The sequence below is a fragment of the Crocuta crocuta genome, unplaced genomic scaffold, assembly GCF_008692635.1.
Source record: "Crocuta crocuta isolate KB4526 unplaced genomic scaffold, BGI_CrCroc_1.0 scaffold343, whole genome shotgun sequence".
NCBI lineage: Eukaryota > Metazoa > Chordata > Mammalia > Carnivora > Hyaenidae > Crocuta > Crocuta crocuta.
Window position 1 is genome coordinate 4,895,878 of NW_027532679.1, and position 27,462 is coordinate 4,923,339.

Here is a 27,462-nt window from a genome sequence, read left to right on the forward strand (position 1 = left end):
CAAATCCCTTGCCAAGAGGGTCCTCCAGCTCTCATTGGCTCTGACAAGGTCAGGGTCTCTGCCTCTAGAGCCATAGGGGAGAGTCAGCCTGGGTCTGGGAGGTGGGCAACTCAGGACAGCTGTGGGCACAGGGCAGAAGTTGAACAGAGATTAGGGGCCCAGACCTGATGCACTCAACTGTGCATGCATGCATAGGTGTGTGGGGTGGGGGGCATGTGTGTGCACTCCTGCACATGCATGTGTGTGAGAGTGTGAAGTCTAGAAAACATTTGCCAATAACATCTGCAGTGATGTTCCTTCTGGTCAATGGAATAAAGGGTGATTTCCCTTTTCTCTTCTGTACCTTCCCATAGCATTACCATAAGAACAATTCACTTAATTTTTTAAAAAGCTATTTCCTTCTGTTTAGTGACTAAATAATACAAATAACATATAGTTATATTAAGTATATTTATTTTTAAAGAGTATTGGGCTAGACATTAGAGCACTCAGTCCTGGTTCTTGCTCTGAGTGACCATGGTCACCTCATTTGTCTGGCCTTGGTTTCCTCATCTGTGAAATGAGGGCAGGGTCACACAACCTTTCCAGGCCCTTCCAGCTCTGATTCTGAATGTCTCTCTTCTTCTGTGTGTAGCAGATCAGCTGTGTTCTAGCTGGGATCAGCTTGAATACAAAGAAGATAATTGTTTCTAAATAGATATCTATTCTGAATGCAAATGGGTACACTTATGGAGTTGAAAAACATTTCTTAAGGGGTACCTGGGTGGCTCCAACTTCAGCTCAGGTTATGATCTCACAGTTCATGGGTTTGAGCCTTGCGTCCGGCTCTGTGCTTACAGCTCAGAGCCTGGATCTTGCTTCAGATTCTGTGTCTACCTCTCTCTTTGCCTCCCTTCCACTCATGCTCATTCTCTCTCTCTCTCTCAAAAATAAACGTTAAAAAAAATTTTTTAAGAAAAAAATTTCTTCACAAGTTCAATCTGTTCCTCAGAGCCCCAAAGAGGGCACCTGTCCTCAGTGGAGACCAGCTAACCTACTCAGCCATGGAAAATCTCTTCCTCCCTTAGAAGGAAGAAGAACATTACTGAGTGGACCTACTATGTGTCAGACCCAATACAAAGTGCATTACACAGTCTAATTTAAACTAGAACTCGTGGTTACATTATTTGGGTGGCGGCAAGCAACTAGGTACTGAAGACTCTTGAAGTGTTAATTACCACACTGTCATTAAATGCTAGTTGTGACCCGCCTCTCCATAAAGACCCTAGAGAGTAAGAAATACTCTTTGTTCATCCAGGACCTCACTTCGCACTGACTGGATCAAAATCTCTGGGGCTGGGACCCAGAGATCTGCATTTGAAGGCTAACTCTAGGCGACTCAAGCCCAGAGAAGTTTGAGCATCACTGGCTGTTAGGCAAACCTTTGCCTGCTTTGTGGCTCCACAGTTCTTTTGGAATTCTTAGGCTTCCAACGGAGCAGCACCACGAAGGGGTAATCAGGGAGCCCCCAGACTGAGCAAAAGAACATTCTAAAGTTTTCAGGTGACAATAAAAGAATTTTTATACCTGGAGCTGGTCCAGCTGTTTCAGGGACAAGTTCTCTAGCTTCATTTGAGAGAAAACAACTCTAGAACGATTCCTTTTTTTGTTTTTCTCCTTTCCACCGCTTCACTCAAATCCCAGGATTTAATTGAAAACATGTCTTCACTGGAGTTTGTTCCTGGCCCTTTTCCCACCTTCTCTTCCTCCCTTTCTCATGGATCTGGTCCTTTCTGCAGTATTGAGGGCAGGTGGAGGTTCATATGGGTCCCCCTTCCTTCCCCGCCTTTCTAGGGCACAAATGGTCAGCCTCTGATGTGATGGTTTATAGTCTGTGAGCCTCTTCTGTCTGATACCCAAGGAAAATTCCCGTTGACACTAATTTTATCAGTGGCCAAGAATTATAGGCCAGGAGCCTGCCATCCTGCCTGCTGGCAAGCTGATTCCATTTCCTTCTGCATAGCAAGTTCAGAGGACCAAGGGCCCACCACTCCCCACTCCCCGAGCCCACCAGTACCCTCTCTCATTTGGTCTCCAACATCTCCAGGAGTTCTCTGCATGAAGAAATATTTCCAGCAAGCCCTGGTTCTGGGTGTGGTACAGTCACTTCCAGAAGTTGCATCTCAAAGGCCAGATACAGTATTTCCACCTAAACTGAGAAGATTCTTGTGTTAAGGTGAGACCATAACACAAGGAATTCCTCTCCTACCACACAGGAATTTCTCAACAAGTGATAGCTACTGTTATTTATATTATTGTGATTTTTCCAGCTACTGTTTGTTCAGGGCATTTGTATCAGAAAAGAAATTAAAGGAATCAGTTACATCAATTGGCAAGTGATGGTTTGAAAGTATCGCTGAGAGATCAGCTATGAAAAGCTGTACCTAAATAGTTCAGGTACTGAATAATCCGGTGTGTTTTTTGAAGATGATGCAAAATATCAACAATAACTAGTAGTTATTGGGAGTATTCTAGATGCCAGTCTCATTTAATCCTTATAATAAGTTAATAGGGTAAATACTATTAAAATTCCCATTTTACAGATAAACAGATGGAAGCTTAAATAAATGAAGTAACTTTGCCCAAGGTCACACACCTAGGAAATGGCAGGAACTAGAATTTGATCTGATGTTTAATAAGCTACTTCCTGAGGGGGGCATGGGTGGCTCACTTGGTTGAGCATCTGACTTTTGATTTTGGCTCAGGTCTTGATCCCAGGATCATGGGATGGAGTCCCACATCGGGCTCTGTGCTGAGCTCCATAAAGCCTACTTAAGATTCTCTCTCTCCCTTCCCTCTGCCCCCCCCCGTCTTATCACTCCAAAATTTAAAAAGAAAAGCATATTTTTTTAAATGTTTGTTTATTTTTGAGAGAGAGAGAGAGCACCAGTGAAGGAAGGCCAGAGACAGAGGGAGACACAGAATCTGAAGCAGGCTCCAGGCTCTGAGCTGTCAACACAGAGCCTGACACAGGGCTCAAACTCACAATGAGATCATGACCTGAGCCGAAGTCAGATGCCACTGAGCCACTCAGACGCCCCCAAAAAAGCCAATTATTATAAAAACTATAAAATAAAGTAAGCTACTTCCTAAGGTCTAACAGGCATCTATCATACTCTCTAAAGTCTATATATTCTCCATCCTCTCCCCCACCCCCCCCACCCCCTGCCTACCTCTCTCTCCAGCAGTTGGTTGCCATCATGGGATCAATAACATAACATTTTCAGTACGTAAAGACAATGATTGGATCAGTCTCTCACACTTTCACTTGGAAAAATTAAGACTCAAGCCCAAACTCACTTGACATTCCCAAGAAGGAGCTAGGAAAGATGTAGTCCTTAAATCCAACCCCAGAGAAGGACACATGTTTGTACTGTGTGATAACATATGGCCCAAAATGACTTCTGCCTCACTATATCTATGTCCCTCCCTGGCCCATAGAGGTTTACCCAGAAACTCCTGTGGTTTTGCTCAGCAGTGAGGTCAGTCTGCAGCGAACTTTGGGTTATCTGGGAGGTGAAAAATATCAACTCTGAGTCAAACCTCCTCTGCTCTAATCCCATCTCTGAGTAATCTGAAGGAAGTTTATTGATGTCTCTTATCCTCAGTTTTCTCATCTGTAAATTGGAGCCAACAATGTCTTCCCCAAAAGTGTTGTTTAGAGAATTAAATGAGATGATGCCTTGGAGGTAGCTTGGTACATGCTTGGTGCAGAACTGTACTCATATGTAATTAAAATAGGACCCTAGGAAGAAGGCAATGCTTACCTTTAAATGGATAGCACTTCAAAGGGCTGGGAGATATTTGGAAGACCTTCCAGAAACTTGCAATTCATACCATGTGGCTAATTGCCATTATACCAGGTGCTCCCATCTAAAAGTTTCTACAAAATCTTCCCCTTACCCTACCATAAGCACTTACCAGGGCAGTCCCACAAAAGGAAAAAAAAAAAAAACAAGGCTCCTCCTCCTTCTCCCTTCATCTTTTCAGGACTCCTCAGGCAACCTTCCAAATTTGTCAGTTTGGCGTCTAGTAAATAGCTGAGAAACGCCGGGCATTTCCTGTCTCGGCATTCTTCAGTACATGGCAGAGATAGGCAAAGAAAACTGCCTCTTTCTCACACTCTTCTCTCCTTTGCCATGCCCAAGGGACCCATAGTGATGCCACACTTCTTTCCTAAATATGCCCACCTCACCCCAGGGCCCCAAGCCGCCACCTCTGTCAGAAAATGGAAATAAAAGGCAGAAATCACCCTCTGACATCACGTCCTTGCCTTGCTCCCCAGGGGCTGGGTCTGTCCTTCCCAAAGCTGTGCTCTAACACCAGATACAATTTTTAGATTCCCCCAAGGAAAAAGGTTCCCACCACTTCCTTTAGACCTTTCTGAACTTGGTGGTCACCGTAAGTGAAAATCCCCCCAAAAAAGGTTGGATGGTTTGGTTCAAACAGCACAAAAGAGGAAGAGGGAGAAGAATGGAGACCTACATCATGTATTTATTTGTTTCCTTATTTAACACATATTCATGTTCAATGTCAAAACACAATACTCTATGTGTCCTTAGACACACATTCCCATTATTCATCTTAGACTGTGAGCTCCAGGAAGACAGGATAAGGCCAGCGTCCACTCATTTTACTCAGTTCAAGTTTTGCTCCATGATGAAAAGTAAAATCCTGGGTTAGTTCTGTTGCTCAAGAGTGAAAGAGATTACCTTGAGATTGAGTGGGAGAGAGGCTCAGCAAACAAAAGTAAGAAGTAACAGCATGGAGATCAATTGGTCAAGGGGCCCTGCCAGGAGCTTGGCACTGAGGAAGCTCCTATAAGGGATTCAGGAAAAGTATGGAGTAAAGCAACGTGTCCACAGCTCTCAGTAGATCTTCAACGAGGTCCAGGGCCCAGGGAGTTAAAGAACCAGTGGTAAGGGGTAGCCCTTCCTTTTATAAAGTTAGGGGAGGAGGATGTGGCAGGGATAAGATTTATACATATAAAATCACAGAGGACATCAATAATAATAGTAGATTTTTGTTGTGTTTTTTTATGAGCAGGTCCCATCCTAAGCTTTACAGACCATACATATTTCCTTTAAGTGTCAAACCACCTAATGGGTACATTTTCTCAAGAAATAGGAAGCATTATCCCCAGGTCTCAGATGAAAAAAATGAAGGCTGCAAGAGGTTACATAGGTTGCCCAAGATCCCACTCTTATCAACTAAGCTTTAAGCTCAAGGCCTGTGCCAGGCTGCAGAAACAGGCACAAAACAAACAAACAAACAAACAAAAAACAGTGGCAAAAACAGTCATGGGAATGGAGTCAAATCTCTGGGCTACTAAACCTGGCTCTGCCTTAGGTAAATCCCTCCCCCTTTCTGGACCTTTGTATCCCCACAAGTAAAATAACAGATCAAGGGCCAGCAAACATTTTTCTATCAAGGGTCAGAGAGCAAACATTTCAACTATTGCAGCTACTCAATTGTGTCATTGTAGCATGAAAGTACCCACAGACAAAACGCAAGCAAATGAGCATGGCTGTGTTCCAATAAAACTTTATAAAAACAGGCACTGGCTGGATTTGTTTCGCCGGCTGTAGTTTGCTGATCCCTGATCTAAATGAGCTCTAGGGTCCTTCTGAATCCGATGTTTCAGAAGTTGGTGATCCTAACTTCTGAAACATCGAGGGGCCAGTGACTTGAAAAGTCAGCAGTAAGGAGCCGATTGCCATAAATTTTGTTTTGTGATGTTTTGCGTTAACCTTTGATGATTTTAATAAATGTGGTTAGAAAGTAAATCCTGGCAGTGGCAATACAGAGGCAGCTTGGGAGAGCTTTAGCGCCAGTAAAACCTCCATCAACTCCCTGCCCTCAGTCTTCATTGTGGACAATGGCATCAGTCTTGTGGACAGCACAGCACAAACACAGCTGCCACCTACCTTCAGATCAGATCACAACCTACAGCCTCTTTCTAGAGAAATTCTGGGACCGCCACAGATTCCTGGGCAAAAGGATGGGCAAAGCTCGAATCCATAAAGGCACAGCCAGTGTTGTGTGAGAAAATAGCACACGCTCTCCCTCCCCCTCAAGTCTGCAGCACCTGTTTACCTGATCCCACCAGAGGAGTTGCTGGGGCATAAGGAAGAAGGGTTCTCTGGTTCCAGAGTCAGCAGGTGGTCACATTCCATGTTCTGGCACCCCCTGTGCCCTCGCACCCCAGCCCCCAGCTCAGGGTTCCCGGGCTCTCCTGGAGCACGTGATATGAATACAGCCCCTGGATGACTTGGCAATTAATCTTCACCAGCCTGCTGCAAAGGGCTGCTACTGAGCCCTCTCTGCCTTACCGGGAAATGCTGCGCCATGAGAATTTCTGGGCTGGGGGAACCCACACCAAAGACTGACACGCTGTAATTGCCAGAGAGGACAGGTGTGCCCCATGGAGGCAGGGCAGGGGCTGAAATCTCTCCCTCCTGGGAGCCTCTGACCCACTGCCTTTGGAGGCAGAGAATATACTTCTGCTATAGCTAGCGTCCCCTGCCCAGAACAAATGGTGCTTCTCATCTCTCCCATCTGGGCCACAGCAGGGGCCAAATTCCTCCAAGTCCTCAAGACCCTAGTCTACCTCATGAAGTGGATGCCTCACACCTCTAATCCTTTTTCATTTTTAGCCAGATTCATCGGGTGCGTTGTATTTCAGTTCTGCCACCTGCTAGCCTTGCAGCCTGAGGCAGCTATTCTGAGACTCAATTTCTTCATCTATTAAATGTCGATAGTAATAGCATCCACCTCATAATATTATTATCAGGATTAAATCAGATAATGTATAGGAGGCGTTTGGGGCACCATGGCTAGAACCCGGTAAGCCCTTAATAATCTTGGCTGATATTTCTATGTGCTAGGCACTTTACACCCATTATCACATTTAATCCTCACCTCAGCCCTATCTGAATTAGGGACTACCATGATCTTCATTTCACAGATGAGGAAACTGGGGCTCAGAGTGATTAAGTGACTTGCCCAAGGACACACAGCTAATAAATTACTGGAACTGGGACAAACCCCAAGTCTGTTTGATGCTAGAGTTCACTTTATTATCTTGCCCAAGGTCACATGAATAGCTATTAAATGATGAAAGCAGGATTAGAATGCAAGTTGGCTCTCAAATCCTCAGCAGACCGAGGGCTGGCCTTGGAGACCAGGAAGCCTGAACTAAGGGGGTCCCTTCATGGAGCCCTCTGCCCTGGAGAGCTCTGCCTTGCCATCCCCTCCCTGACCTCTGTTTTGCTCAACACCCTGACCACATTCTGTTTTCTGTTGTAATTTCCTTCAGGGCTAACACTGAACCTTCTGCCACTTTTTTTTTTAATCTCAATCTGATGCAAAGAGAAAGATGCAAGTTTTGGAGCCAGACAACAATGCTTCGAATACCAATGCTGCTTACCAGTGAATGAACCACTCTGAACTTCAGTTTCCTCGCTTGTAAAATGGGGACAACTCTTGCCTTGCACTGTTGTGAAGATTTGAGTAAATGCACATGGAGTGCCTCGCATAGTGCTTGGCACATAACAGAAACTCTCTGAAGGGCGCTTTACCATCATCATCCTCTCTCACAGCACCTAGCTCAGTGCTAGGTTATCACATGCTTGATTTAAATCATCTTTGATTTGCCACAGCACCTAGCATGGTGCGCTACACAGAGCAGATATTCCTGTATGTGGATGGTTGAGTTGAAAACTACAGAGAGCGGACCACCTGGGTGGCTCAGTTGGTTAAGCATTCGACTTTGGCTTGGTCATGATCTCACATCTCGTGGGTGCAAGCCCCACATCTGGCTCTGTGCTGACAGCTCAGAGCCTGGCGCCTGCTTCAGATTCTGTCTCCCTCTCTCTTGCCCCTCCCCTGCCCATGCTCTGTCTCTCTGTCTCTGTCTCTGTCTCTCTCTCTCTCTCTCTCTCAAAAATAAACAAACATGTAAAAATTAAAGAAAAGAGAAAGAAAAGAAAACTGCAGAGAGCTAGAGAGGGAGTACCATGTAAAACTGCCTGGTCGCAGGTGAGAGAGCTCCTTCCATAGAGCCTCTAAGCTGATCTCAGAACCTTGCATAGCCTTGGTCTCCCCACAGGTCAAACTCAATGGCAGCTTCTCCTTAGAGGGCTCACAGAAATGGGAGTTTGCAACATCAGAGGTTTCTAATGTAATCAGATGGATAATGAAAAGGTTCTTCTTCCCAAAGCCTTGAGTGAGTCAGAGCTCTATGCTTGGCTTTGCCCCAGAGAGTACCGAGAAAATGAAATATAGTCTGTATCCTCATGACACCTAAACAAATGGTCGATTCCATGGGTCAAATATCAGCCAGAGGGGTTAAGAGGCATCTCCTGTGAAGGGAGGCGAGGAGCAGCAAGGAAAGGACCATTAGCAAAGGTTGCTTAGTGGGGTCCTGATACAAGGCTGCTCTCAAGGCTAGTACCTGTTTGCCTTAGGATGGGATGTTTGTTTTGCCTTCATGAAAGACTCCGACAAATGACATTATGTCTGATACCCAAACCAAGTTATAAGTGGCTATCATGTGTGGCTGCCCTCTGGGGCAGAGGAAGGAACACTGCTCTGTGGGCTGGGGAACCGGAGTTTGATAACCAGCTCAGCACATGACTATCTATGGGAGTTCACCAGTTCCCTCTGCCTCCTAGACCACCACAATGTGAAGATGGACAAGGGCAAGTTCTGATAGATCTTGAAGAGCTAAATCACCTCAAACCCGTGCTTCTCAGATTTTAGAATCTTCAGATACGACTTCAGCAAATTTAACTAAAACAGGGGGAAAAATCTGTTTTCAGGGCTGTCCCTCCCACACACTTCTTAATTTCAGGGAATGTCTTAAAATCGTGTATTTTGTGCATTTGGGTATCTCTGCATTTTGGTGGAAGGAGAAGGTTAAAGCCTTAGATTAAAACCTTGGATAGGTGTGCGCTAACCTCCTGCTCCCCAAATACATACCCATATGTATTTATAGAGTTTTATTATATGTTTATATAATTTTAAAAACAGAGGTTAAGATTCTACCTCTAGGTTGAGGACTTAAATGTAAATCACCCTAAGCGAACTTCTGGTTCCCCACCCCTGAATATCAGGTTATAGTGATTATCAAAGGTAGACAGTAGGAAGCCCTAGATGCAGGCTTCTGGACCAGAGTGAAAGAGGGCATCAAGCTTTACTTTTACTATTTTGCTCTGCCATATGTCTACTAGCCACATGACCTCAGGAACGTACCAAATCTCTTGGAACCACAGTTTTCTTATCTGTCAATGGACAATCATTACACCACTCTCAAAGGATTGTTGTGAAGAATAAACAAAAATAAGTAAATGCTTGGCTCTCAGTAGGAGCTCAATAAATGTGACTTCCCTTCTAGTACTAGTCACTCAGTTCTCAAAATTTTCTGCTTGGAAGACAGCTCTCTCTACAATAATCAATCCTCCCTCTTCCTCAAATGTAAATTGGTAGAGTCACTTTGGAAAACAATATGGAGGCTTCCCTGAAATTAAAAATAGAACTACCACATGATCCAACAATTCCACTTCTAGATGTATATCCACAGTAAATGATAATAGGATCTTGGGGTGCCTGGGTGGCTCAGTTGGTTAAGCGTCTGACTTCAGCTCGGGTCATGATCACAGTTTGTGAGTTTAAGCCCCACATCGGTTTCTGTGCTGACAGCACAGATCCTGCTCCAGATCCTCTGTCTCCCTCTCTCTCTGCCCCTCCTCAGCTCACACTCTCTTTTTCTCTCAAAAATAAATAAACATTTAAAAAAGAAGAAGAAGAAGAAACCAGAACTCAAAGAGATACCTGCACTCCCATGTTCATTGCAGCATTATTCACAATAGCCAAGATATGGAAGCCATCTAAGTGTCCATCAACTGGTGGATGAATAAAAAAATACAGAGTATACATATACAATGGAATATTATTCAGCCAAGAGAAAGAAGGAAATCCTGCCATTTGCTACAACATGGATGAAACTTGAGAGCATTATGCTAAGTGAAATAAGGTAGACAGAGAGAAACAAATACTATGACATCACTTATATGTGGAATCTGAAAGCCAAACTGATAGAAACAGAGTCGAGTGGTGGTTGCCAGGGGTTGGGGACAGCGGAATGGGAAGATGTTGATCAAAGGGTACAAACTTCCATTTATAAGATGACTAAGTTCTGGGAAACTAAGGTACAGCATGGTGATTATAGTTTCAAGTATACAATACTTGAAAGTTGCTACAAGAGAAGATCTTAAATGTTCTCATCACACACACAAAAAATGATATTTATGGGACATGATGAAGATGTTTGCTAACACTATGATGATATCAACTCACACAATGTGATGTCAGTTACATCTCAATAAACCTAGGGGAATAAATCCACCCCCTACAGTGGTTCCAGAGGAAAAGTGAGACACAGCTCCTAAGTGCTCAACTCTCAGTAGACCTGTAGTTGAGCTCAATTCCTAGCTCCTCTCCCACGATGGCTGTGTGGACTCAGGCAAAGAGTTGAACTTCACGGTACCCTGTCCCTTCCACAAAATGGAAATGATAATGAGAACAGCCCTCCTTTCTTAGGATTATGAGAACATGCAAATGAACTTAGCACACTGTCTGGGACCTAATAAGTGTGGAACAAATGTTAACTAATGAAAGCCTCTCCTCTGTACATTTCTTCTCTCCTAAATACCATATGCCCACCTTTGGAAGTGTGTCCCTATAACTGAAGGTCTAACATGGATATCAGGCAGAAAAGGAAAAAAATCAATAAATAATCTGGATTTCCCAAGTCCCTTCCTCAGATGCCTGGAGGTCTCAATGCTGCCACTGCCCCCCAACCCCCTCACCCTCACCCCCAAATAGCCCATTTGCTTGTTCCTCATTTATTTCAGGTCTTGACTCAAACATCACTTAAGTGACATCCAGAGAACCCATTTATAATTTCAAATACCCCTACCCCCAACACACACACACACACAAACACACACACACACACAAACACACACACACAAACACACACACACACCATTCCATTTCCCCCTTTGTTTTATTTTCTGTTATACCTGTCAGCATAGGGCACACCTCATGATTTGCTTACTAATTTGTTTATTGTCTGTCTCCTTCCAGTAGAATGTAAGCTCCTGGAGCGCAGGGCCTTGTCCACTTGCTTCAATTGCTATGCCCCCAGCATAGGCAGTAGGCACCCAGTTAACTTTTGTTAATGGCACCCAGTTAATTTTGTTGAATGAATAAGTGAATGAGTGAGTCAGTGAGTGAATAAACGAATGAATGAAGAGAAGCCTCTGGGCTTACCAAGGAGGTAACGGCTGGGGGGGGGTCTCACATCTGACTCAAGTCCCTCTTACCTGCCTAACCTGTGAATTTTAGGCTCCACACAAGCTGCACATCCCCCTAAATCTGGGTGCTGATTCCAGACGCAACCCACCCCCCATGAGGGGTAAGCGCCCCACGCCACTTTTGAGACCTAAGCGTGAACAGGAGGAGCAAGAATCGCAGCGGGCCACCTCAGGGTGGGGGACGGGGGTCCCCACGCTCAGGTCACCCTTCCCCTTCACGACGCTGGTTGATGGGGGAGGGTGGTGCGGAGCGCGGCCGGCCCAGGGCTGCCCAGGGTGGCGGCGTCGGGGCTGCGGGCTCCTTCGCCAGACCCGCATTGCCCCCTAGTGCCGCGCGGAGTCAGGGCGCCGGGCTCCCCCGCCTGATGTCACCGCCGTGCAGTCAGCCCAGAGGCGGCTGGTTGCGAGCAGACCCTCCTCGGCGCTGGCTGGTCTGGGCGCCGCTGCCCGCGCCCTCGCCGCCGGCCCCGCGCNCGCGGACCATTAAACTTGGAGCTGCCGCCTCGGCCCCTCTCTCGCCTCCGCCTCCCTCTGACAGCCGGGCGAGCGGGCGGCTCGGTGCAGGCAGGAGACGCGCCGCCGGGCTGGGCTGCCCGCGGGGGAGATGAGTCCTCGCCGGGAGGGCGCCTCCGGGAAGAAGACCGAGGGCGAAGCAAAGTTGCAGGGCAGCTGAGGAGCTCGGCCGCAGCCCTTCCAGCCCGCTCACCCCAGGCTATGGAGGGCTGACTCTAAAATGAATCCCGATCTGGACACCGGCCACAACACATCAGCACCTGCCCACTGGGGAGAGTTGAAAAATGCCAACTTCACTGGCCCCAACCAGACCTCGAGCAACTCCACACTGCCCCAGCTGGACATCACCAGGGCCATCTCCGTGGGCCTGGTGCTGGGCGCCTTCATCCTCTTCGCCATCGTGGGCAACATCGTGGTCATCTTGTCGGTGGCCTGCAACCGTCACCTGCGGACGCCCACCAACTACTTCATCGTCAACCTGGCCATTGCCGACCTGCTGCTGAGCTTCACCGTGCTGCCGTTCTCGGCCGCCCTGGAAGTGCTTGGCTACTGGGTGCTGGGACGGGTCTTCTGTGACATCTGGGCCGCCGTGGACGTCCTGTGCTGCACGGCCTCCATTCTGAGCCTGTGCGCCATCTCCATCGATCGCTACATTGGGGTGCGCTACTCTCTGCAGTACCCCACACTGGTCACCCGCAGGAAGGCCATCTTGGCGCTGCTCAGCGTCTGGGTCTTGTCCACAGTCATCTCCATCGGGCCTCTCCTTGGGTGGAAGGAGCCCGCGCCCAATGATGACAAAGAATGTGGGGTCACCGAAGAACCCTTCTACGCCCTCTTCTCCTCCCTGGGCTCCTTCTACATCCCTCTGGCGGTCATTCTGGTCATGTACTGTCGCGTCTACATCGTTGCCAAGAGGACCACCAAGAACCTGGAGGCGGGAGTAATGAAGGAGATGTCCAATTCCAAGGAGCTGACCCTGAGGATCCACTCCAAGAACTTTCATGAGGATGCCCTCAGCAGTACCAAGGCCAAGGGCCACAACCCCAGGAGTTCCATAGCTGTCAAACTTTTTAAGTTCTCCAGGGAAAAGAAAGCAGCCAAGACCTTGGGCATTGTGGTCGGTATGTTCATCTTGTGCTGGCTACCCTTCTTCATCGCTCTACCACTTGGTAAGTTGGGGAACAGGGCATTTTCGGATCTTGGGTTTACTGACGAGCTTACCGTAAAGTTTTTCGCGGGGTTTGTTTTTTATGCTGCCTGTGTGTGTTTGGAGATTGGGGAATACTGTTTGTTCTGCAAAGGCTTTGCAGTTTGGGTAGCTGGCTAAGAACCAACTCAGGTGTTAGTGGAACACACTAAGTAAGGTGCTAGTCTCTCGAAAGAACCACAGGAGGAAAATCTGGTATGTGGAATGACTCATTCAACAGCATCGGTTTAATAATTAAAAAAGGACAAGGACACTGGACTCGAACATCACACCAGCGTTATCTCAGTAGTAATGATGTGCGGGCTAAGGCAGCGTCACGAATGCAGCATACAAAATAGTTTGTAGTTACCGCAGACACAGCATTTGGGAAGCAGGCAGGCGGCTCGTACGCAGAAAGGCAGTTTTCATTCAGCATTTCCAGGGCTCTTGCAGAGACCCACGCTCCCCATGAGCTTTGCAGAGGCTGCGTTCTCCCCTCCTCCCTTTACTGCTTGCTATCACCTCAATGCCCTCCGTTCATTATGAGTTAATAAGAGCATTTTAACAGCTGCACGGCCCCATCCAGCTTTGAGTTATCTAAAGCTTGAGATTTGAAAGAGAAGGAAGACAACCAGGGGGTCACATGCTTTCAGTTTTTACCCAGAAATGTTCTAACTCTGGTGATTCATGGAACACCCAGATCTAAATTGCAGTGGCCCCTCACCTTCAGCTACCAGACACCAAATCCTGCTAGAATGAAACTGAGCTCTTCCTCTCCTATAAACATATGTCCATCTTCTTTTGGTTAATGGTCTAAGTTGTTCAAAAAGCTTCCTGATTTTTTCCAAGAAGACAAGGTCTGGTACGTAGGTAAACCTACAGGAAGGTACTGTGACATGCTGTCTACATGGCTTGGGAAACACTTGTCCCTTCTCTAAGGCACTGAACCTGCTTTGGTTTCCTCTCCTATCCCTGGGGGACACTCCAGAAAATGAATGGAGGGAGGTGATCATTGCAAAGTCATGTGCCATGATATCAGAAGAGGTAACGGCTGCTACATGCCGTGGACCATATAAATGCCTGCAATCACACCCAGGGCTCAGTTAGAACTGAACATAATCCCTCAAATAACTAAAATTCTGAAGGCACACTACTTTCAAGAGAAATGGGCGAATGGAAAGGAAGCAAATTGATATCAGGAGTTTCCATTTTTAAAAGATAAACAAAAAAAGCTTTTTAACCTACTCTCCATGTTGTCATTTCTAAGGCAGGCTTGCAAGTTAATGCCTTTCGGAAATATTTTTAGTGCGTTACGTGAAAAGCGTTTGAAGCTGTACTACACACACACACACCCACCACCACCCAGAAGTGGTCACATCTCACTGCAGAGAAGCTTTTTTTTTTCCTCCAAGGTCTTGGGGTCCTTTTGTAGGCTTGTTGGGTTAAAGTGGGTAACAGTTCACACTGCTTTAGATCATGGTTGTACACAGAAGTGATTTGGTCATGTATTAGCTATGTGACCTTGGGCAAATGTCTGCTCACCTGTGAGCCTCAGTTTCTCCAACTGCAAAATAGAACTAATTACTATTTGCTCCATGGGATTTGCACTAATGCATGAAAAGGCCTTAATACAGTGTCTGGTGCACAGCAAAAGCTCAGTGGAAGTTAGCTTAGTGCTACAAACCAGATCCCAGTCGCCCCTCAATTACAGCTGTATGTTCTCTTTCTCTACTCATTTGACAATCCCACACTTGTTATAAAAGGCTCAGGAGAAAACTGAGTCCTTCTCCTTTCTTCCTTCGTCCTCCATACCCCAAGCCTATAGAGGCTAGGACCAGAGCATCCTCAGGAAGAAGGCCCCAGAAGTATACAGGGAATGGATCAAAAGTGTAAACTTTCACTTAAGGGGGCAAGAGAAACCAGTCCAAACAGGGGAAGAGGCTGTCCGCATGCTGAAATAGGAAGAGCACTGCCCTGGGATTCTAGAGCACTAGATTACTAACGTGAACTTTGCCATCAATCAGCTCTGTTATCCTAGGCTTGTTTTACCTCTCTGGGCTTCAGAACTCACTTCCAGGGAACAAGAGGGTTGGACTAAATCAAGGGCTCTCAAACTTTAATATAGATCAGAATCATCTGTGGAACTTGATAAACCTTCAGCTTCTTAGATAACCCACAGAGAATCTGATTCAGTAAATCAGACAGGTCTCAGGAATCCTCATGTTTAACAAGCCCACCAGTTGATTCTGAAGAGGTAGTCTACAGACCAGGCTTTAGAGAATCACTAATCAGAGGATCTCAGCTCCCTTCAGGCTCCAGCTTCCTGGACACCAAGGTTTAAATGTTGCAAAGCTTAGCCCTTCCCCCAGACACGTGGTGGTGCAGATTGATGTGACTTCTCTGTGGGTCCTGCTCTTCAAACTCATCCTCGGTTTCATGTCACTCACACTACCCCCACCTTTCCTCCCTTTCTGTTCATGACTTTCTGAGACCTTAACCCTGGATTCCATGGCATGCTCTCAGAACTTGTTTCTCCTGTCCTTGCCATGGAACCTTTCCACACATCCCTGCCGCTATCTCCCAGAGGTCTCCCGGTGTGCTGTCCCTAAGCTACTCCACCCACACCTTCTCCCCTGGCTGGCCGGCCTTGGCAGGTAAGAAATACGGACTCCAGGCCTTGGGTTTGGGATGGACTCTGAAAGGTACTCAAGAGCTTCAAACAGAAAAGGTGCTTCATCAACGTGCTCTTCCTAATTTAAGAAGAGCATCCCAGCAACATGGAGATTTGGATTGCTACTTCCCCTGAGTTCAAATAACACCCAAACAAAACAAGCATGATGTAGAACAATAACTCTTTTGGAATCTGAAGAAGGTTCCAAATTCGAAATTTTCCATGAAATGCTTTTCACTCACAAGGAGAGAAAGCAGATCTAGGGGAAGACAATCATTGGCAAACAGTGAAGTGCAGGTAGGAGTAACTTCTCATTAGCAACAGACTTCCAGGTGCCTGGCTGGCATGAGATTTCCATAGCTGTGTTTGTCTTCTCTGTGGGAGAGAAGGGTTGGGATCCCTCCTGGGAAAGAGGGAAAATAGTCATGCCCTCTGCAGGGTCCTAGTGAGGGGCCCCATTTGTTTTCCTTCCTTGCTTATTCTTATTTTTGGGAGCAGGGTTGGGCTGCCTGCAGGGCTGGGTCTCTCATCTCCTGTGGAGCTCTCCCCACCTGTAACACCCTCCCTACCTCCTCCCTGTCCTTCTCCTGTGGCCTCAGACTAAGTTGGGCCGAGGACCAGCTCTTACTAGGGAGCAGGGATGGACACCACCACACAAGGACCTCTTTATTCAGCCCCTGGAATCAGGCCATGGAGGGACAGGAAATAATTGGAATATAATATAGTAGCATTTCCACTCCGTAGGCCATGTGCAAATGTCCAAGGAATCTTCGGCTCCCAGGCTTTATAATGAAGGCTCGCTCCCACCTACCTAGGGAAGACCTGGTGAGGGTCTTGAGAAGTGGCTGGGCTACTGAGGGATGTGCATTGCATTGTGGGGATAGATTGGGGGGTCGGGGGATGGTAGCAGGAAGTATGGGGCAGCCAACTGGTAGCTGGGCTTACTGCGTTGTTTAGAAAACACTGGAACCTTGCCTCGCTCCAAATCTTTCTTCCGTCTTTTAAAATGCTGAAAGGCACCAGGAAGCCATTATTGAACTAACTGCTTTCCCCTCCAAATAAATGAAGGTCAATTTCAAAGAAACAGTTGTGTTCTCATAGTACTGGGACCAAATAGGAATCTCTCTCTCCATTGATTTGATTCTCTACTCCTCTCATTCAAATTGGGGCTGATGAATTCCTGCCTCCCACAAGAGCACAGGGGAGGAGGAGGGTCTCAGAGATGACTCAGGACAGGGCCACCCCCACAAATATACACACTAACCCTCCAGCTCTGAGGTTTCAAAACACAGGGATTTGAGTTGCTCACCAAGAAAGCAATTGGTTTGAGTGAGGGAGAAATTTTTACACACAGGGAATCCTTCCTGGAAAAGGAAAATCTTTCTGAGGGAAAAGACATTCGACCATTTGTGAAATCCTTAATAAAGACTTCCTAATGCATCTCCTCTGTGCTACATGGCCCCTGCCTGCAGGATGTTTACCACCTCGTGAGATCTTATTTTTATGAAACAAGTACTATATGCCAGACATTCTTCTAGGCCCTCTACAGACATTATCTCATTAATCCTCACAGCTACCCTGACAGGAGAGAGTAACTGCTCCCTCTCTACAGATGAGTATGTGGGAGGAGCTCAGAGCCAGAGCTGAGCTCAGAGAGGTTAACCTTCTTGCCCCAGGTCACATAGCAAGCAAGTGAACGATAGAGCCAAGCGTTGAACCCCAGTCTGTCAGGACAGGCACACACCTAGGAAACATCTGGTCTTCTTGCTCCCCAGTCCCAATCTCCTCTCATAGCAAATGTGCTCAAAAACTCCAGAGCCACCATGTCAAAAGCTGGGATTTGTACTTCTGTTACAAAACCCTGCCTTTCTTCCACTCCCCACTCGCCTTTGCAAAAAGACTCATCCAGAAAACGTTAGGGGAGGTCATCCACACTCTAGCTCAGGGCTAGATTTTCTCCATACCTCCTGCACTGTGTAGGATGTTGGTCTCCCAATCTCTGGGCCTTCAGTCACTCCAGCCAGAGGAAAAGGTTGGACCTTGTCCTTTATCTGAGAATCTAGCTCTATGTCTTCATTCATTCATTCATTCATTTATTGAATAAGTATATATTTTTTTGATGCCTACTGTGTTTTGTGCTGGAGATACAATAGTGAGCAAAATAGCTATGTTCATGTTCTCATAGGATTTAGTTCTAGAGGAGAATGCAGACTATTTGAAAAACACATGCACACAAATACATATGATCACAAATTGCAACAAGCAACTTGAAATAAAGGGGAGAGATGCTATTAGAAGTAAATAACAGGAGTCAGCATATCACAGGAGTCCCTGAGTGACATATAGGTGGAACCTGAAAAGTGTGGAGGAACTAAGTCAGTGAAGGCAGCAGATAGAAGAGGGTCCGGGCAGAAGGAAGGGCACGTCCAAGAGTCCTGAGGCAGGAAATGGTGGGGAAGTAGCAAGCCTGGAGAGTAGGGGGACCAGGTACAAGTCAGGGCTGGAGGTGTGGACAGAGGCCAGGCCACACAGAGGTCTCGGGCCACATCAAGGACTCTAGATTTTATCTTAAGCAGAGATTTCAGGCCACGTCAAGGACTTTAGATTTTATCTTAAAGCCACTACTGAAGGGTTTGAAGTAGACAAGAGATACCATCTGAGTTATGCCTTGAAAAGATGACTCAGGCCTCCATATGGAGCACAAAGTAGAGGTGGGACAGGCCGGAGGCCATTGAGAGCTGATGGGAATTTAGACCAGCCTGGGGGCAGTGAAGGTGGAGAGAAGTGGACGGATTCAAGGACTTTGGGATGGGTTGTTACATGATTTAGGAGGTTCGTGAGAACAAGAAATATGGCTGGAATAACTGAAAGTTTCTGGGTGACAGAGGTTATCATTGGTGAGATGCCAGCAAAACACAATCAAGGGAATTCCTCCTGGGATCTTCCTCAGACCCTGTTTGTCAAGGTCCATAGGACAGCATGCTGGGAGTGATCTGCCGGACACTCTTATGCGTTGAGTAGACAAAATGTCCCAACCAAAAGCTGGGAGCTGTGACAAACAGCTAACCAACCATTCACCGGAAACATCTGGCAGGGGGCTCTTTCCAAAAGCCTAGATTCTTGGGCTCCACCACAGATCTATTGTATCAGAATTTCTCATGATGGGGCAGAGAAGTTCAATTCTGAACAAGTTTCCAGGTGATTCCTATGCAGCCAGCATAGCACCAGATCCCTCCCTCGCACCCATGCCTGGGAACCCCTGGAGTGAGCACCCCGTGGAGAGCCAAGAAAATTTGGTTATGCTTCCCCCATTGCAGTCAGAAGCATCGCCAATCCTGCCCAGTGCCTTGGGCTAGTCCACATGGAGGAAGGCAGACAGCTGGCAAGAAGGAAAGTGAAATCTTTAAACTAGAGCCTCCTGGAAAAGAGGAAGAGAATGAGCACCGTAGAAGCAGCTCTTCAGTATAATGGGTACACTGCTCCACACTGGATGCTATATATTGTTCATAATTCTCACTAACTCCTCTGCAGAGCAAACATCATCATCCTTGTGTTTATAAGTTAGGGAACAAGAATTCAGAGGGGTTTGGTACTTTGCCCAAGGTCACACAGCGAGTAAATGGTAGAGTCTATCAGACTCCACATTTGGCACTCAATAACCATTTATTCTATTATCCCTGTTGTTACTACAGTTCTTTCTGAACAATCGTCTGGGGTCTGGTGCCCAAGGGTATAAAATTTTTACTGGCTCATGACAAGATGAGAAAAAAATTAGAAAAATTCTGTGTTTTTCCAAATGTATTCAAAATAAATGACTGTCCTTTTATTCTAAAGACTATGTCCTTTCTATTTTGGGACACTGAAATAGCATTTCTTTGATGGAATGATGGTAATAAATAGTCATGATGATAGTGATGATGCTGAGTGTGTGTGTGTGTGTGTGTGTGTGTGCGTGCGCGCGTGTGTGTTTAATGACCTACTTGGCAAAAAAAACAAGTTGGTAACCCTATGCCTGTCCCCACCAAATTTTTTTTTTAAATTTTACTGTGAGTGTCCTAAAGTCTCGGAATCATGGGAAATACCACGGTGGTTGGACTCAAGAAATATTTGTGGGAGAAAGCAAGCAGTAAAGGAGGGAAGAAGGGCAGAAGGGAGGGAGGGGATGGATAGTGAGTTAGCCTCATCTTTGCAGTAACATTCAAATGACTGTCAGAAGGGTGGGCAGGGGGAAGAATTATGTGTGAAGGGTCATGCTTATCAGGTAACGACAGAATGGGGGGCCATTTGTGGAGGCACCGAATCCTGCTGGGGCAAAATAGGCCACAGAAATGCCAGCAGGGGCACATGTAGCTGCATTGCCATTACAGATGGGCACGTTCAGATCTGTAATGCAGGAAATGCCTTTACCTGAGTGTGTGTGTATGGCTCATAAAAATAACTGATGGCCGCTGGGCCACACTGGGAAATTGCTTTCTCCAATATCTGCAGGATGTTTCCACAGTCACTGTGCTCTGGACCATGTGTGATAATACTACTACTAATAGATCCCATTTATTGGATCTTGCTGTGTGCCAGGCTCACTGTGCTACTCTGGGCTGGGGGTACTTCTGTGTGTTGTCTCATCGACTCCTCTCCAAAGGCTTACAAAGTGGGCACTACTTTGTCCTCATTTTACCAATAAGGAAACTGAAGCTCAGAGAGGTTGAGTGATTTGCCTCAGGCCACACAGCTGATTAGGGACAGATCCTGGATTCACATCGAGACAATCAGATAATGCTAAAGAGTTATCACTGGGGGTACCCTAAGTGTGGAGCTCTGAGCTTTGATTTATGGAACCCCAAAAAGGAGTTGGGGAAACCAGAGTCTATTCAGACAAAGAGGAAAGGAAGCAAGTAGCTGCCTGTCATTCAGCAACTGAGAGGCATCGTGTCCTGGAGAGAAAAATAAAGAAATCTAAAAATAATTGGGTCTTTCCCCTAGAAAGATGTCAAAATTTCTCTTTTATTTCTATTTTACGGGTATTTCAGACATTTTGCAGCCTCACAACTTATGACTGATAATTTCCCATACTTTTTTTTTGAGAGAGAGAGCAAGCACAAGCTGGGTAGAGGGACAGAGAGACAAAGAAAGAGAGAATCTCTTTTTTTTTTTTAATGTTTATTTATTTTTGAAAGAGAAAGAGAGAGACAAAGCATGAGCAGGGGAGGGGCAGAGAGAGGAAGACGCAGGATCTGAAGCAGGCTCCAGGTTCTGATCTGTCAGCACGGAACCCGACATGGAACTTGAACTCTCGAAATGCGAGTTCATGACCTGAGCCAAAGTTAGATGCTTAACCAATTGAGCCACCCACGTGCCCCAGAGAGAGAGAATCTTAAGCAGGCTCCCCACTGAGACCCCACACTGTGACATGGGACTCAATCCCACAACACTGAGATTATGACTTGAGCCAAAATCAAGAGTTGGACGCTCAAATGACTGAGCCACCAGGCACCCCAGTAACTCCACATACTTTTTTAAGATTTTTATCAAATTGGGGAAAACATAAAATTTGAAATATATTTTTCAATATTAAAAAACATATTTTTTTCATAGTTTAGTTTCTGGCTTGGATCTACTTCAGAACGTGATTCGCCTCTGCCACCCACACACATGTGGTCTCACACCGTAGGATTTCTCATATCATAGCTCAACCTCTGGCCCTACCTCTTGATGTCACACATCCAGGTGAGTCAGCATCATGAACAAGAGAGTATTTCTAGAAGCTGTTTTTCCACCTTGCAGTTACTGGCTAGTGATGACCAAGCTAGCTAGAAAGAAAAGTCTGCAAGCCACATATATATATTCACTATAAACATTCAACGCAAATGAAATATATCTTAACTCTTAGTAGCTCCCCAAAATGCTCATGGCCCCTGTACTCCATGGCCTCCCTGTGTGAGGGGAAATATGATGGAGGGAAGTCAGAGTGGAAACAGACAGCAGCCCTCATCAATTGCAGTTAATAGATCTTACTTTTGAAAACTTCACAAAATCATACAATAAAAGAAAAATTCCTGGGGCCCCTCCCAGAGCTTTGAAGTGTCCCATAAAGAGAGGACCCCTGAGGCTAAGCAGGTGCTCTTCATCTACCCCAAGCACTGCAGGCATGGCTCTCCCTAGCAACCTAGTGACTGATCGGCTTCTCTCTCCTCTACGAACTGTGAACATCTTGTAAGCAGTGACCACATCTTTCCTCTCCGCCTAACACAGGTGCTCACAAATCTAAGTGAACAAGTAAATGAGCAGCACTATGAGTTTAGCAGGAGAATAAGGAGAGTCCTATAACTCAGATAGAATTAGTTGTCATTTCCCAAATACACCTTGCATCTTCCTTCCCCTGTGCATTTGCTCAGACTGTTTCCCTCTACTAGAAATGCCCTTCCCATACCCTCTGAATATCCAAATCCTGCCCACCCACAAGACCCTAACTCTGTGGACCTCTCTCTCATGGACTCTTTCTTGGCAGTGATCTCTCCCTCCCTACCTTGTTTATGATGCCTGCCACATGTGTCCATGGGGATAAGGATTTTTGTGCACACCTTTGGCATCGCTATCAGGCTACGAACCCCTGGAGGACAGAAGCCAGGTTTGACACATCTCATCCTCCATGCCAAAAGACAGGTACCTAGCAGACTCTCTGTAAAAATAGCAATTGCAGCTACCATTCACACAGTGCCTTCTAGACTCTATCTACCATTTTCCCATCAGACAGGTATTAGAGTTTTGCCCATTTCATAAATAAGGAAATAGGCTTAGAGGGGTTAAATGACTTATCTCATTCCCAGGAACTATTACAGGCACATTGAAAGGAGACTGTTGTGAATGCTCTTGTAAAACCAAGATACCAATATGGGCCCGGCCATGGGGTCAATGGAGAAAGATTGGATATATGAAGACCAGAGTGGACACAGACAGGAGCTTGAAAATTGAACAGCATCTTCATCCTTTATTAAAAGGTTATCATTCCACTCACGTTGTGGGGAGACATGTCTATTGCCAATCGGCCCCCAATTCCCCTCACCTTACTAGCCCTTGTCATGTTCCTCTCACTTCTTGGAGGGCTATGATCAGCGTTGGCCCCCACAGGGGGATGAGGAGATGATTCTGGTGACTTCATAGCAGGGCCAGATTAAGACTTTAGAGAGTCCCGAGGTGATGAGAAGTGAATGCTGTTCTCACCTCCAACTGTAATTCCAAATTAAAACACATACATGCATGCACGCACACGCACATACACGCAGGGCCCACATGTACTCCATGAAGACTACTTTGATTTCTTGAATATCAAATTACTTCCCAAAAAAGTAGAGATGTCACAGGTTTGCTAATGCTCTAAAGACTCACCGGGTCTGCTTGTTGGGTAGTAGGCATCGCTCTATAATGGAGCCACCAGACGTCCCTGTCCCCATTATGCCTGTTACCAAAACATGATGGCGGCTATTATTATCATAACCCCCTCTTATTCTCAAAAGTGCCTCGATTTGAGTGATGAAAGTACCTCCCTCTGTGAAACTCCAGAGTAAGAGTGTGTTTGCCTCCAGGTCGCTGAGGAGCCTGAGGTGGGGAGAAGAGAGACTCTGGCACCCACAGCCTCAGCCATCTGGAGAAAGATGGATAATGGCAATGATGTGAGCCACAGTTTACGGAGGAAAGACATAAATTCTCATGTGTATTTTTTGTGGAGAAACAGGAGTTACTGTAAATGTTGATTTGCAATTTTTAAATCTTCATTCAGCCGACTTACACTAGTGATGGGGGTGGGGTCTGAAACCACGGCTGGCTGACCCTAAATACTTAGCAAATGAAGGAATGGATCTCACCCAAGAAGAGTGATGGGATCTGGAGGGCACGCATCTCCAGAATGCAGAGACGAGAAGGGATAGGTTGAAATGATAAGATTTGGGGAGAGGGGGGAGAGTGAGCTGTGTCTGAAGGACTCCTAAGGCTGGAATATCTGAGATGGAGGGGCCTCTTCACTCCATCCATCACCCCCACTCCTGCGCGACAGAGCGTGGGTCACCCAGGGTATGGCCCTCCCTGGCAGGCCTGTGTCAGCAGGGCCTCTGACCACACCCCCCATCAGCACATCTGAGCCCCCTTTGAACACTCAAATGCCCCTCTGGTGTCAGCACACCAATTATACTATAAAGATTTCACCAGTGAACAGATAAGGCCAAAATGTTCAGACACAGAATGTTCTAGCACACACAAGGGGACCATTCCTCACAGAGCCCCTTTTAACTTTTACCAGGGGTACCTGCTCACAGCGCCTTGCTCCCTCAAAGCTGGGATACATTTGGGACTGGTTTCGCATGATTTTTGAAATTCTTTTCAGGATAGAGTTTTTTGCCAGGCTAACATGCACTGCTTAGAGGCTGAGCTCAGCACCCTGGCTATGCCCCAGAAGGAGGTTAAAATGGGACCAAGGGCAAGCCGGGCTTACTGTCATTTGCAGGCATGGGCCCCAGGGCTCACACCACCAGCACAGCCGGGCAGAGATCCAGAGAGGCAGCTGGTGGGGGGAAGGAAGTTCCACCAACTGGAAGAACAACAACTACAAAATTACATCTCCAATTTATATATTCAGGCCATAAACTGCCCCCTGGCATCAAGAGAAGTAGTAGAGCCCCTTTCCCTGTTTCCAAGTGCACCCACACGGTACCCATTTGTGAGTCCTTGTCCCCAGCCCTTCAGAAGTTAACCTTACTTAACACAATGGTTCTTGGTTCCTACCTTTCCTGCCCTGTGGGCCCCTTTTGGCAATCTGGTGAAGCCCCCTCTCACCTTAGACACATAAAATAAGAGACAGGAATGCAAAGAAAACCAATTATGTTGAAATAGTTATTATAGTGTTGAAAAAAACAAATTTATGATAGGATAAAAAATGTCCTTCTTTATTAACATATTAAATAAACAAGCTCTAGCAGCAAGTCAAATAAATAACTACTATAATTCTGAAGTAGTGACAAGGGGAAATATTTCATGATATCTGTAACAAATGTAATATGATAGGATAAATCTGATCTCTATTGGTGACAAATCCTGCTAACTCTCCTATGGTTCGCTGCCCGCATTCTTACTGAAGGAAGCGCTAACTTTCAGCCGAAGGTTAGTTTAAAAAAATTTAAAAAGTGACTTTTCCCATCCAAGTTCATAGACTCTCCCTTAACCTCAGAATAAGAACCCTGCTACACAATATTATGAAGACGTACTTCAGGATGTTAGGCTCCCTATACATTTTTCTGTATCAATTTAAGTGAACATGGACTAAGCCATCATGCTTTGTAACTATTTTGCATAATGACTTGCAGCAACTTTTTACGAGCTAATTTCTTTATTTAAAAAATGACACATAAACATTTAAATCAGAAAGAAAAAAAAAAAAGCGGTGAACAAAACCCTTTTGCCCTCACCAGACCCAGGTCTGACTCTATCCTGGACCCTCCATTGTTTTCCCAGAAGCAAACACTATTGCCCCAGGTTGTGTGTGCTTCCAGAAATGTTCTATTTATTTCTAAGCTTACATTTGTGTACATGTGTATGTGCATACATGTGAGTGTATATGTGTATGGAATGTGTGTTTCTACCCTGTTTAGTTTTATGAATGATACCATTTTGTAAGAACTATCACATAAGGAAGGTTATGTTTTATACTCAACAGGGTGTCCTGGACATGTCAGTGTACAGAGTTACTGCTTTCCTTTCATGCTGTATAGTAATCCAGTTTCTGGAGCATCCTATTTTACTTACCAGTTTCCCCAGTGATTGACATTTAGGTAGGTTTTGGCCTTTCACTACTACAAACACTGTTGCAATGAATATTTTTGCATGTACGTCTGTGCCCACATATTTGCGATAAATTCCTAGGAATGGAGTCATGTTTAACAGGCAAGGAATGTTAGGTATTTTAGGTTTAGCCTGATTATGTTCAGTTTTACATAAATAAAGAATTTAAAATATAATAAAATGTAAAGCATTATTAAAACAAATACGTTAGATCTATGTCTGCTAATCTATTATTTAGGAGAGTTGTTCACGATATTTAAATTTAAAAAAGTGACTCATAGAATAACATGTAATCCCATTTTTTAAAGCCATTAATCTAGTCACCTCGAGGGGTAGAATAATGGGAGGAAGAGTGAATTATTAATTCTTTTATATACCTCTGTATTATTTCACATGTCACAATGAGGAAATACTCTATTTGTGATTAAGAAATTGTGACAGTATGTAAACTGAGTTTCAATTGTTATGGTGCTATTTAATTTTTTGTGATTTTAAGAGAAAAAGTACCAATGGGCAAAAAAAGTGTTCTTTGTCATTTTTTTAAAACATTTATTCATTTTTGAGAATGAGAGAGACAGAACATGAGCAGGAGAGGGGCAGAGACAGAGGGAGACACAGAATCCGAAGCAGGCTCCAGGCTCTGAGCTGTCAGCACAGAGCCCAATGTGGAGCTCAAACTCATGCTTAACCAACCGAGCCACCCAGGCACCCCTGTCATTTTCAATCTAATTTTACTTTACATACATTTACTATATTTTTTCTTGATAAACATATATACATATATGCGTGTACGTGTGTGTGTGTGTGTGTATAATCCTGTTACGTTATCACCAGCTCTAGAACACTTAAAAATCACTTTGTCCCCTTTCTCTGTTGGATACAGCCCTGCCTAGTCCTGTAGTTCAAAAACATGCTGTCAAATTCCTTGTTGATTTTTGGTTTTGTGGGGTTTTTTTCAAAGTGAGAAGAATCTGTCACTCTTGGCAGCAAAAAATAATTTAGACACAACAGCAAGATATAAAAAAGAAAAGAAAAGTCGCCCATAATCCTTCTCCATATATCATTATGCTTTAATATTTTTCCCACAAAACTTTCCAGAACTTTCCATATGAGCGTGTTTTGTGTGTGTGTGTGTGTGTGTGTGTGTGTACACATAAATTGGATCACCTAGTACTTTAATCACTAAGCATCAAGTGTTGACTTCTTGCCATTTCAATAAATCTGAATCTTTTCATTTTTTTAATTTATTTGTCACATCTTTTAAAGCTGCATTGCATTTCATAATGGGTGATACCATAACGTACTTAACCAATCCACTTATGACAACTCATTTATGTAAGTAGGGGAGACTCACACAAGGTATCACATTCAAAAGGTATAGAGTGAAAAGTGCGTCCCTCTGGCCTCTCTGGCCCCAGCCATCTACTACCTCTCCCTGGAAGCAGCTGTTGTCAATTTCCTGCATAGCCTTTCAGAGATATTCCATGCATACAAAAATATGTGTATATGTTCTTTTTAATGGAAATCATATACTCAAAACATTATTTAGCACTTTGGTTTTTTTCACTAAATAAGGTACCTCAGAACTCTTCTCACTTTGATAGAAATACAATAACTTCATTCTTCTTAATAGCTGCATAGTATTCCATTGTACTTTTTTTTCCCTCTAGTAGTTCTCTACAGAAGGACATTTTTGATATCACAAACACTAGAGTAAATATTTTTGTACACACCTCGTTATTTTCTATATCATCTGTAAGGTAAAGTCCTGGAAGTGGACTCTTCTGAGTAAATTTTTATATTTTTTTAAATATTGCCAAGTCATCCTCCATAGAGATTGTACCAAT

General features: G+C 45.2%; 1 protein-coding gene across 7 annotated transcripts in view; it reads left to right on the plus strand.

Moving 5' to 3' along the window:
- The first annotated feature begins 11,900 nt into the window (after positions 1-11,900).
- Positions 11,901-27,462, plus strand: part of ADRA1B (adrenoceptor alpha 1B) — a 58,556-nt gene continuing 42,994 nt past the window's right edge. For 4 of the 7 annotated variants that reach the window (XM_077780779.1, XM_077780781.1, XM_077780780.1 and 1 more), the window contains exon 1: positions 11,901-13,102. In XM_077780779.1, the coding sequence (XP_077636905.1) occupies positions 12,154-13,102 (949 nt within the window). In that variant the 5' untranslated portion in view covers positions 11,901-12,153. Of the gene's footprint in view, positions 13,103-19,107; positions 19,603-21,382; positions 21,454-25,490; positions 26,024-27,462 lie in introns of those variants that run through there. The other 3 variants (XM_077780777.1, XM_077780783.1, XM_077780778.1) reach the window with 3 other exon arrangements.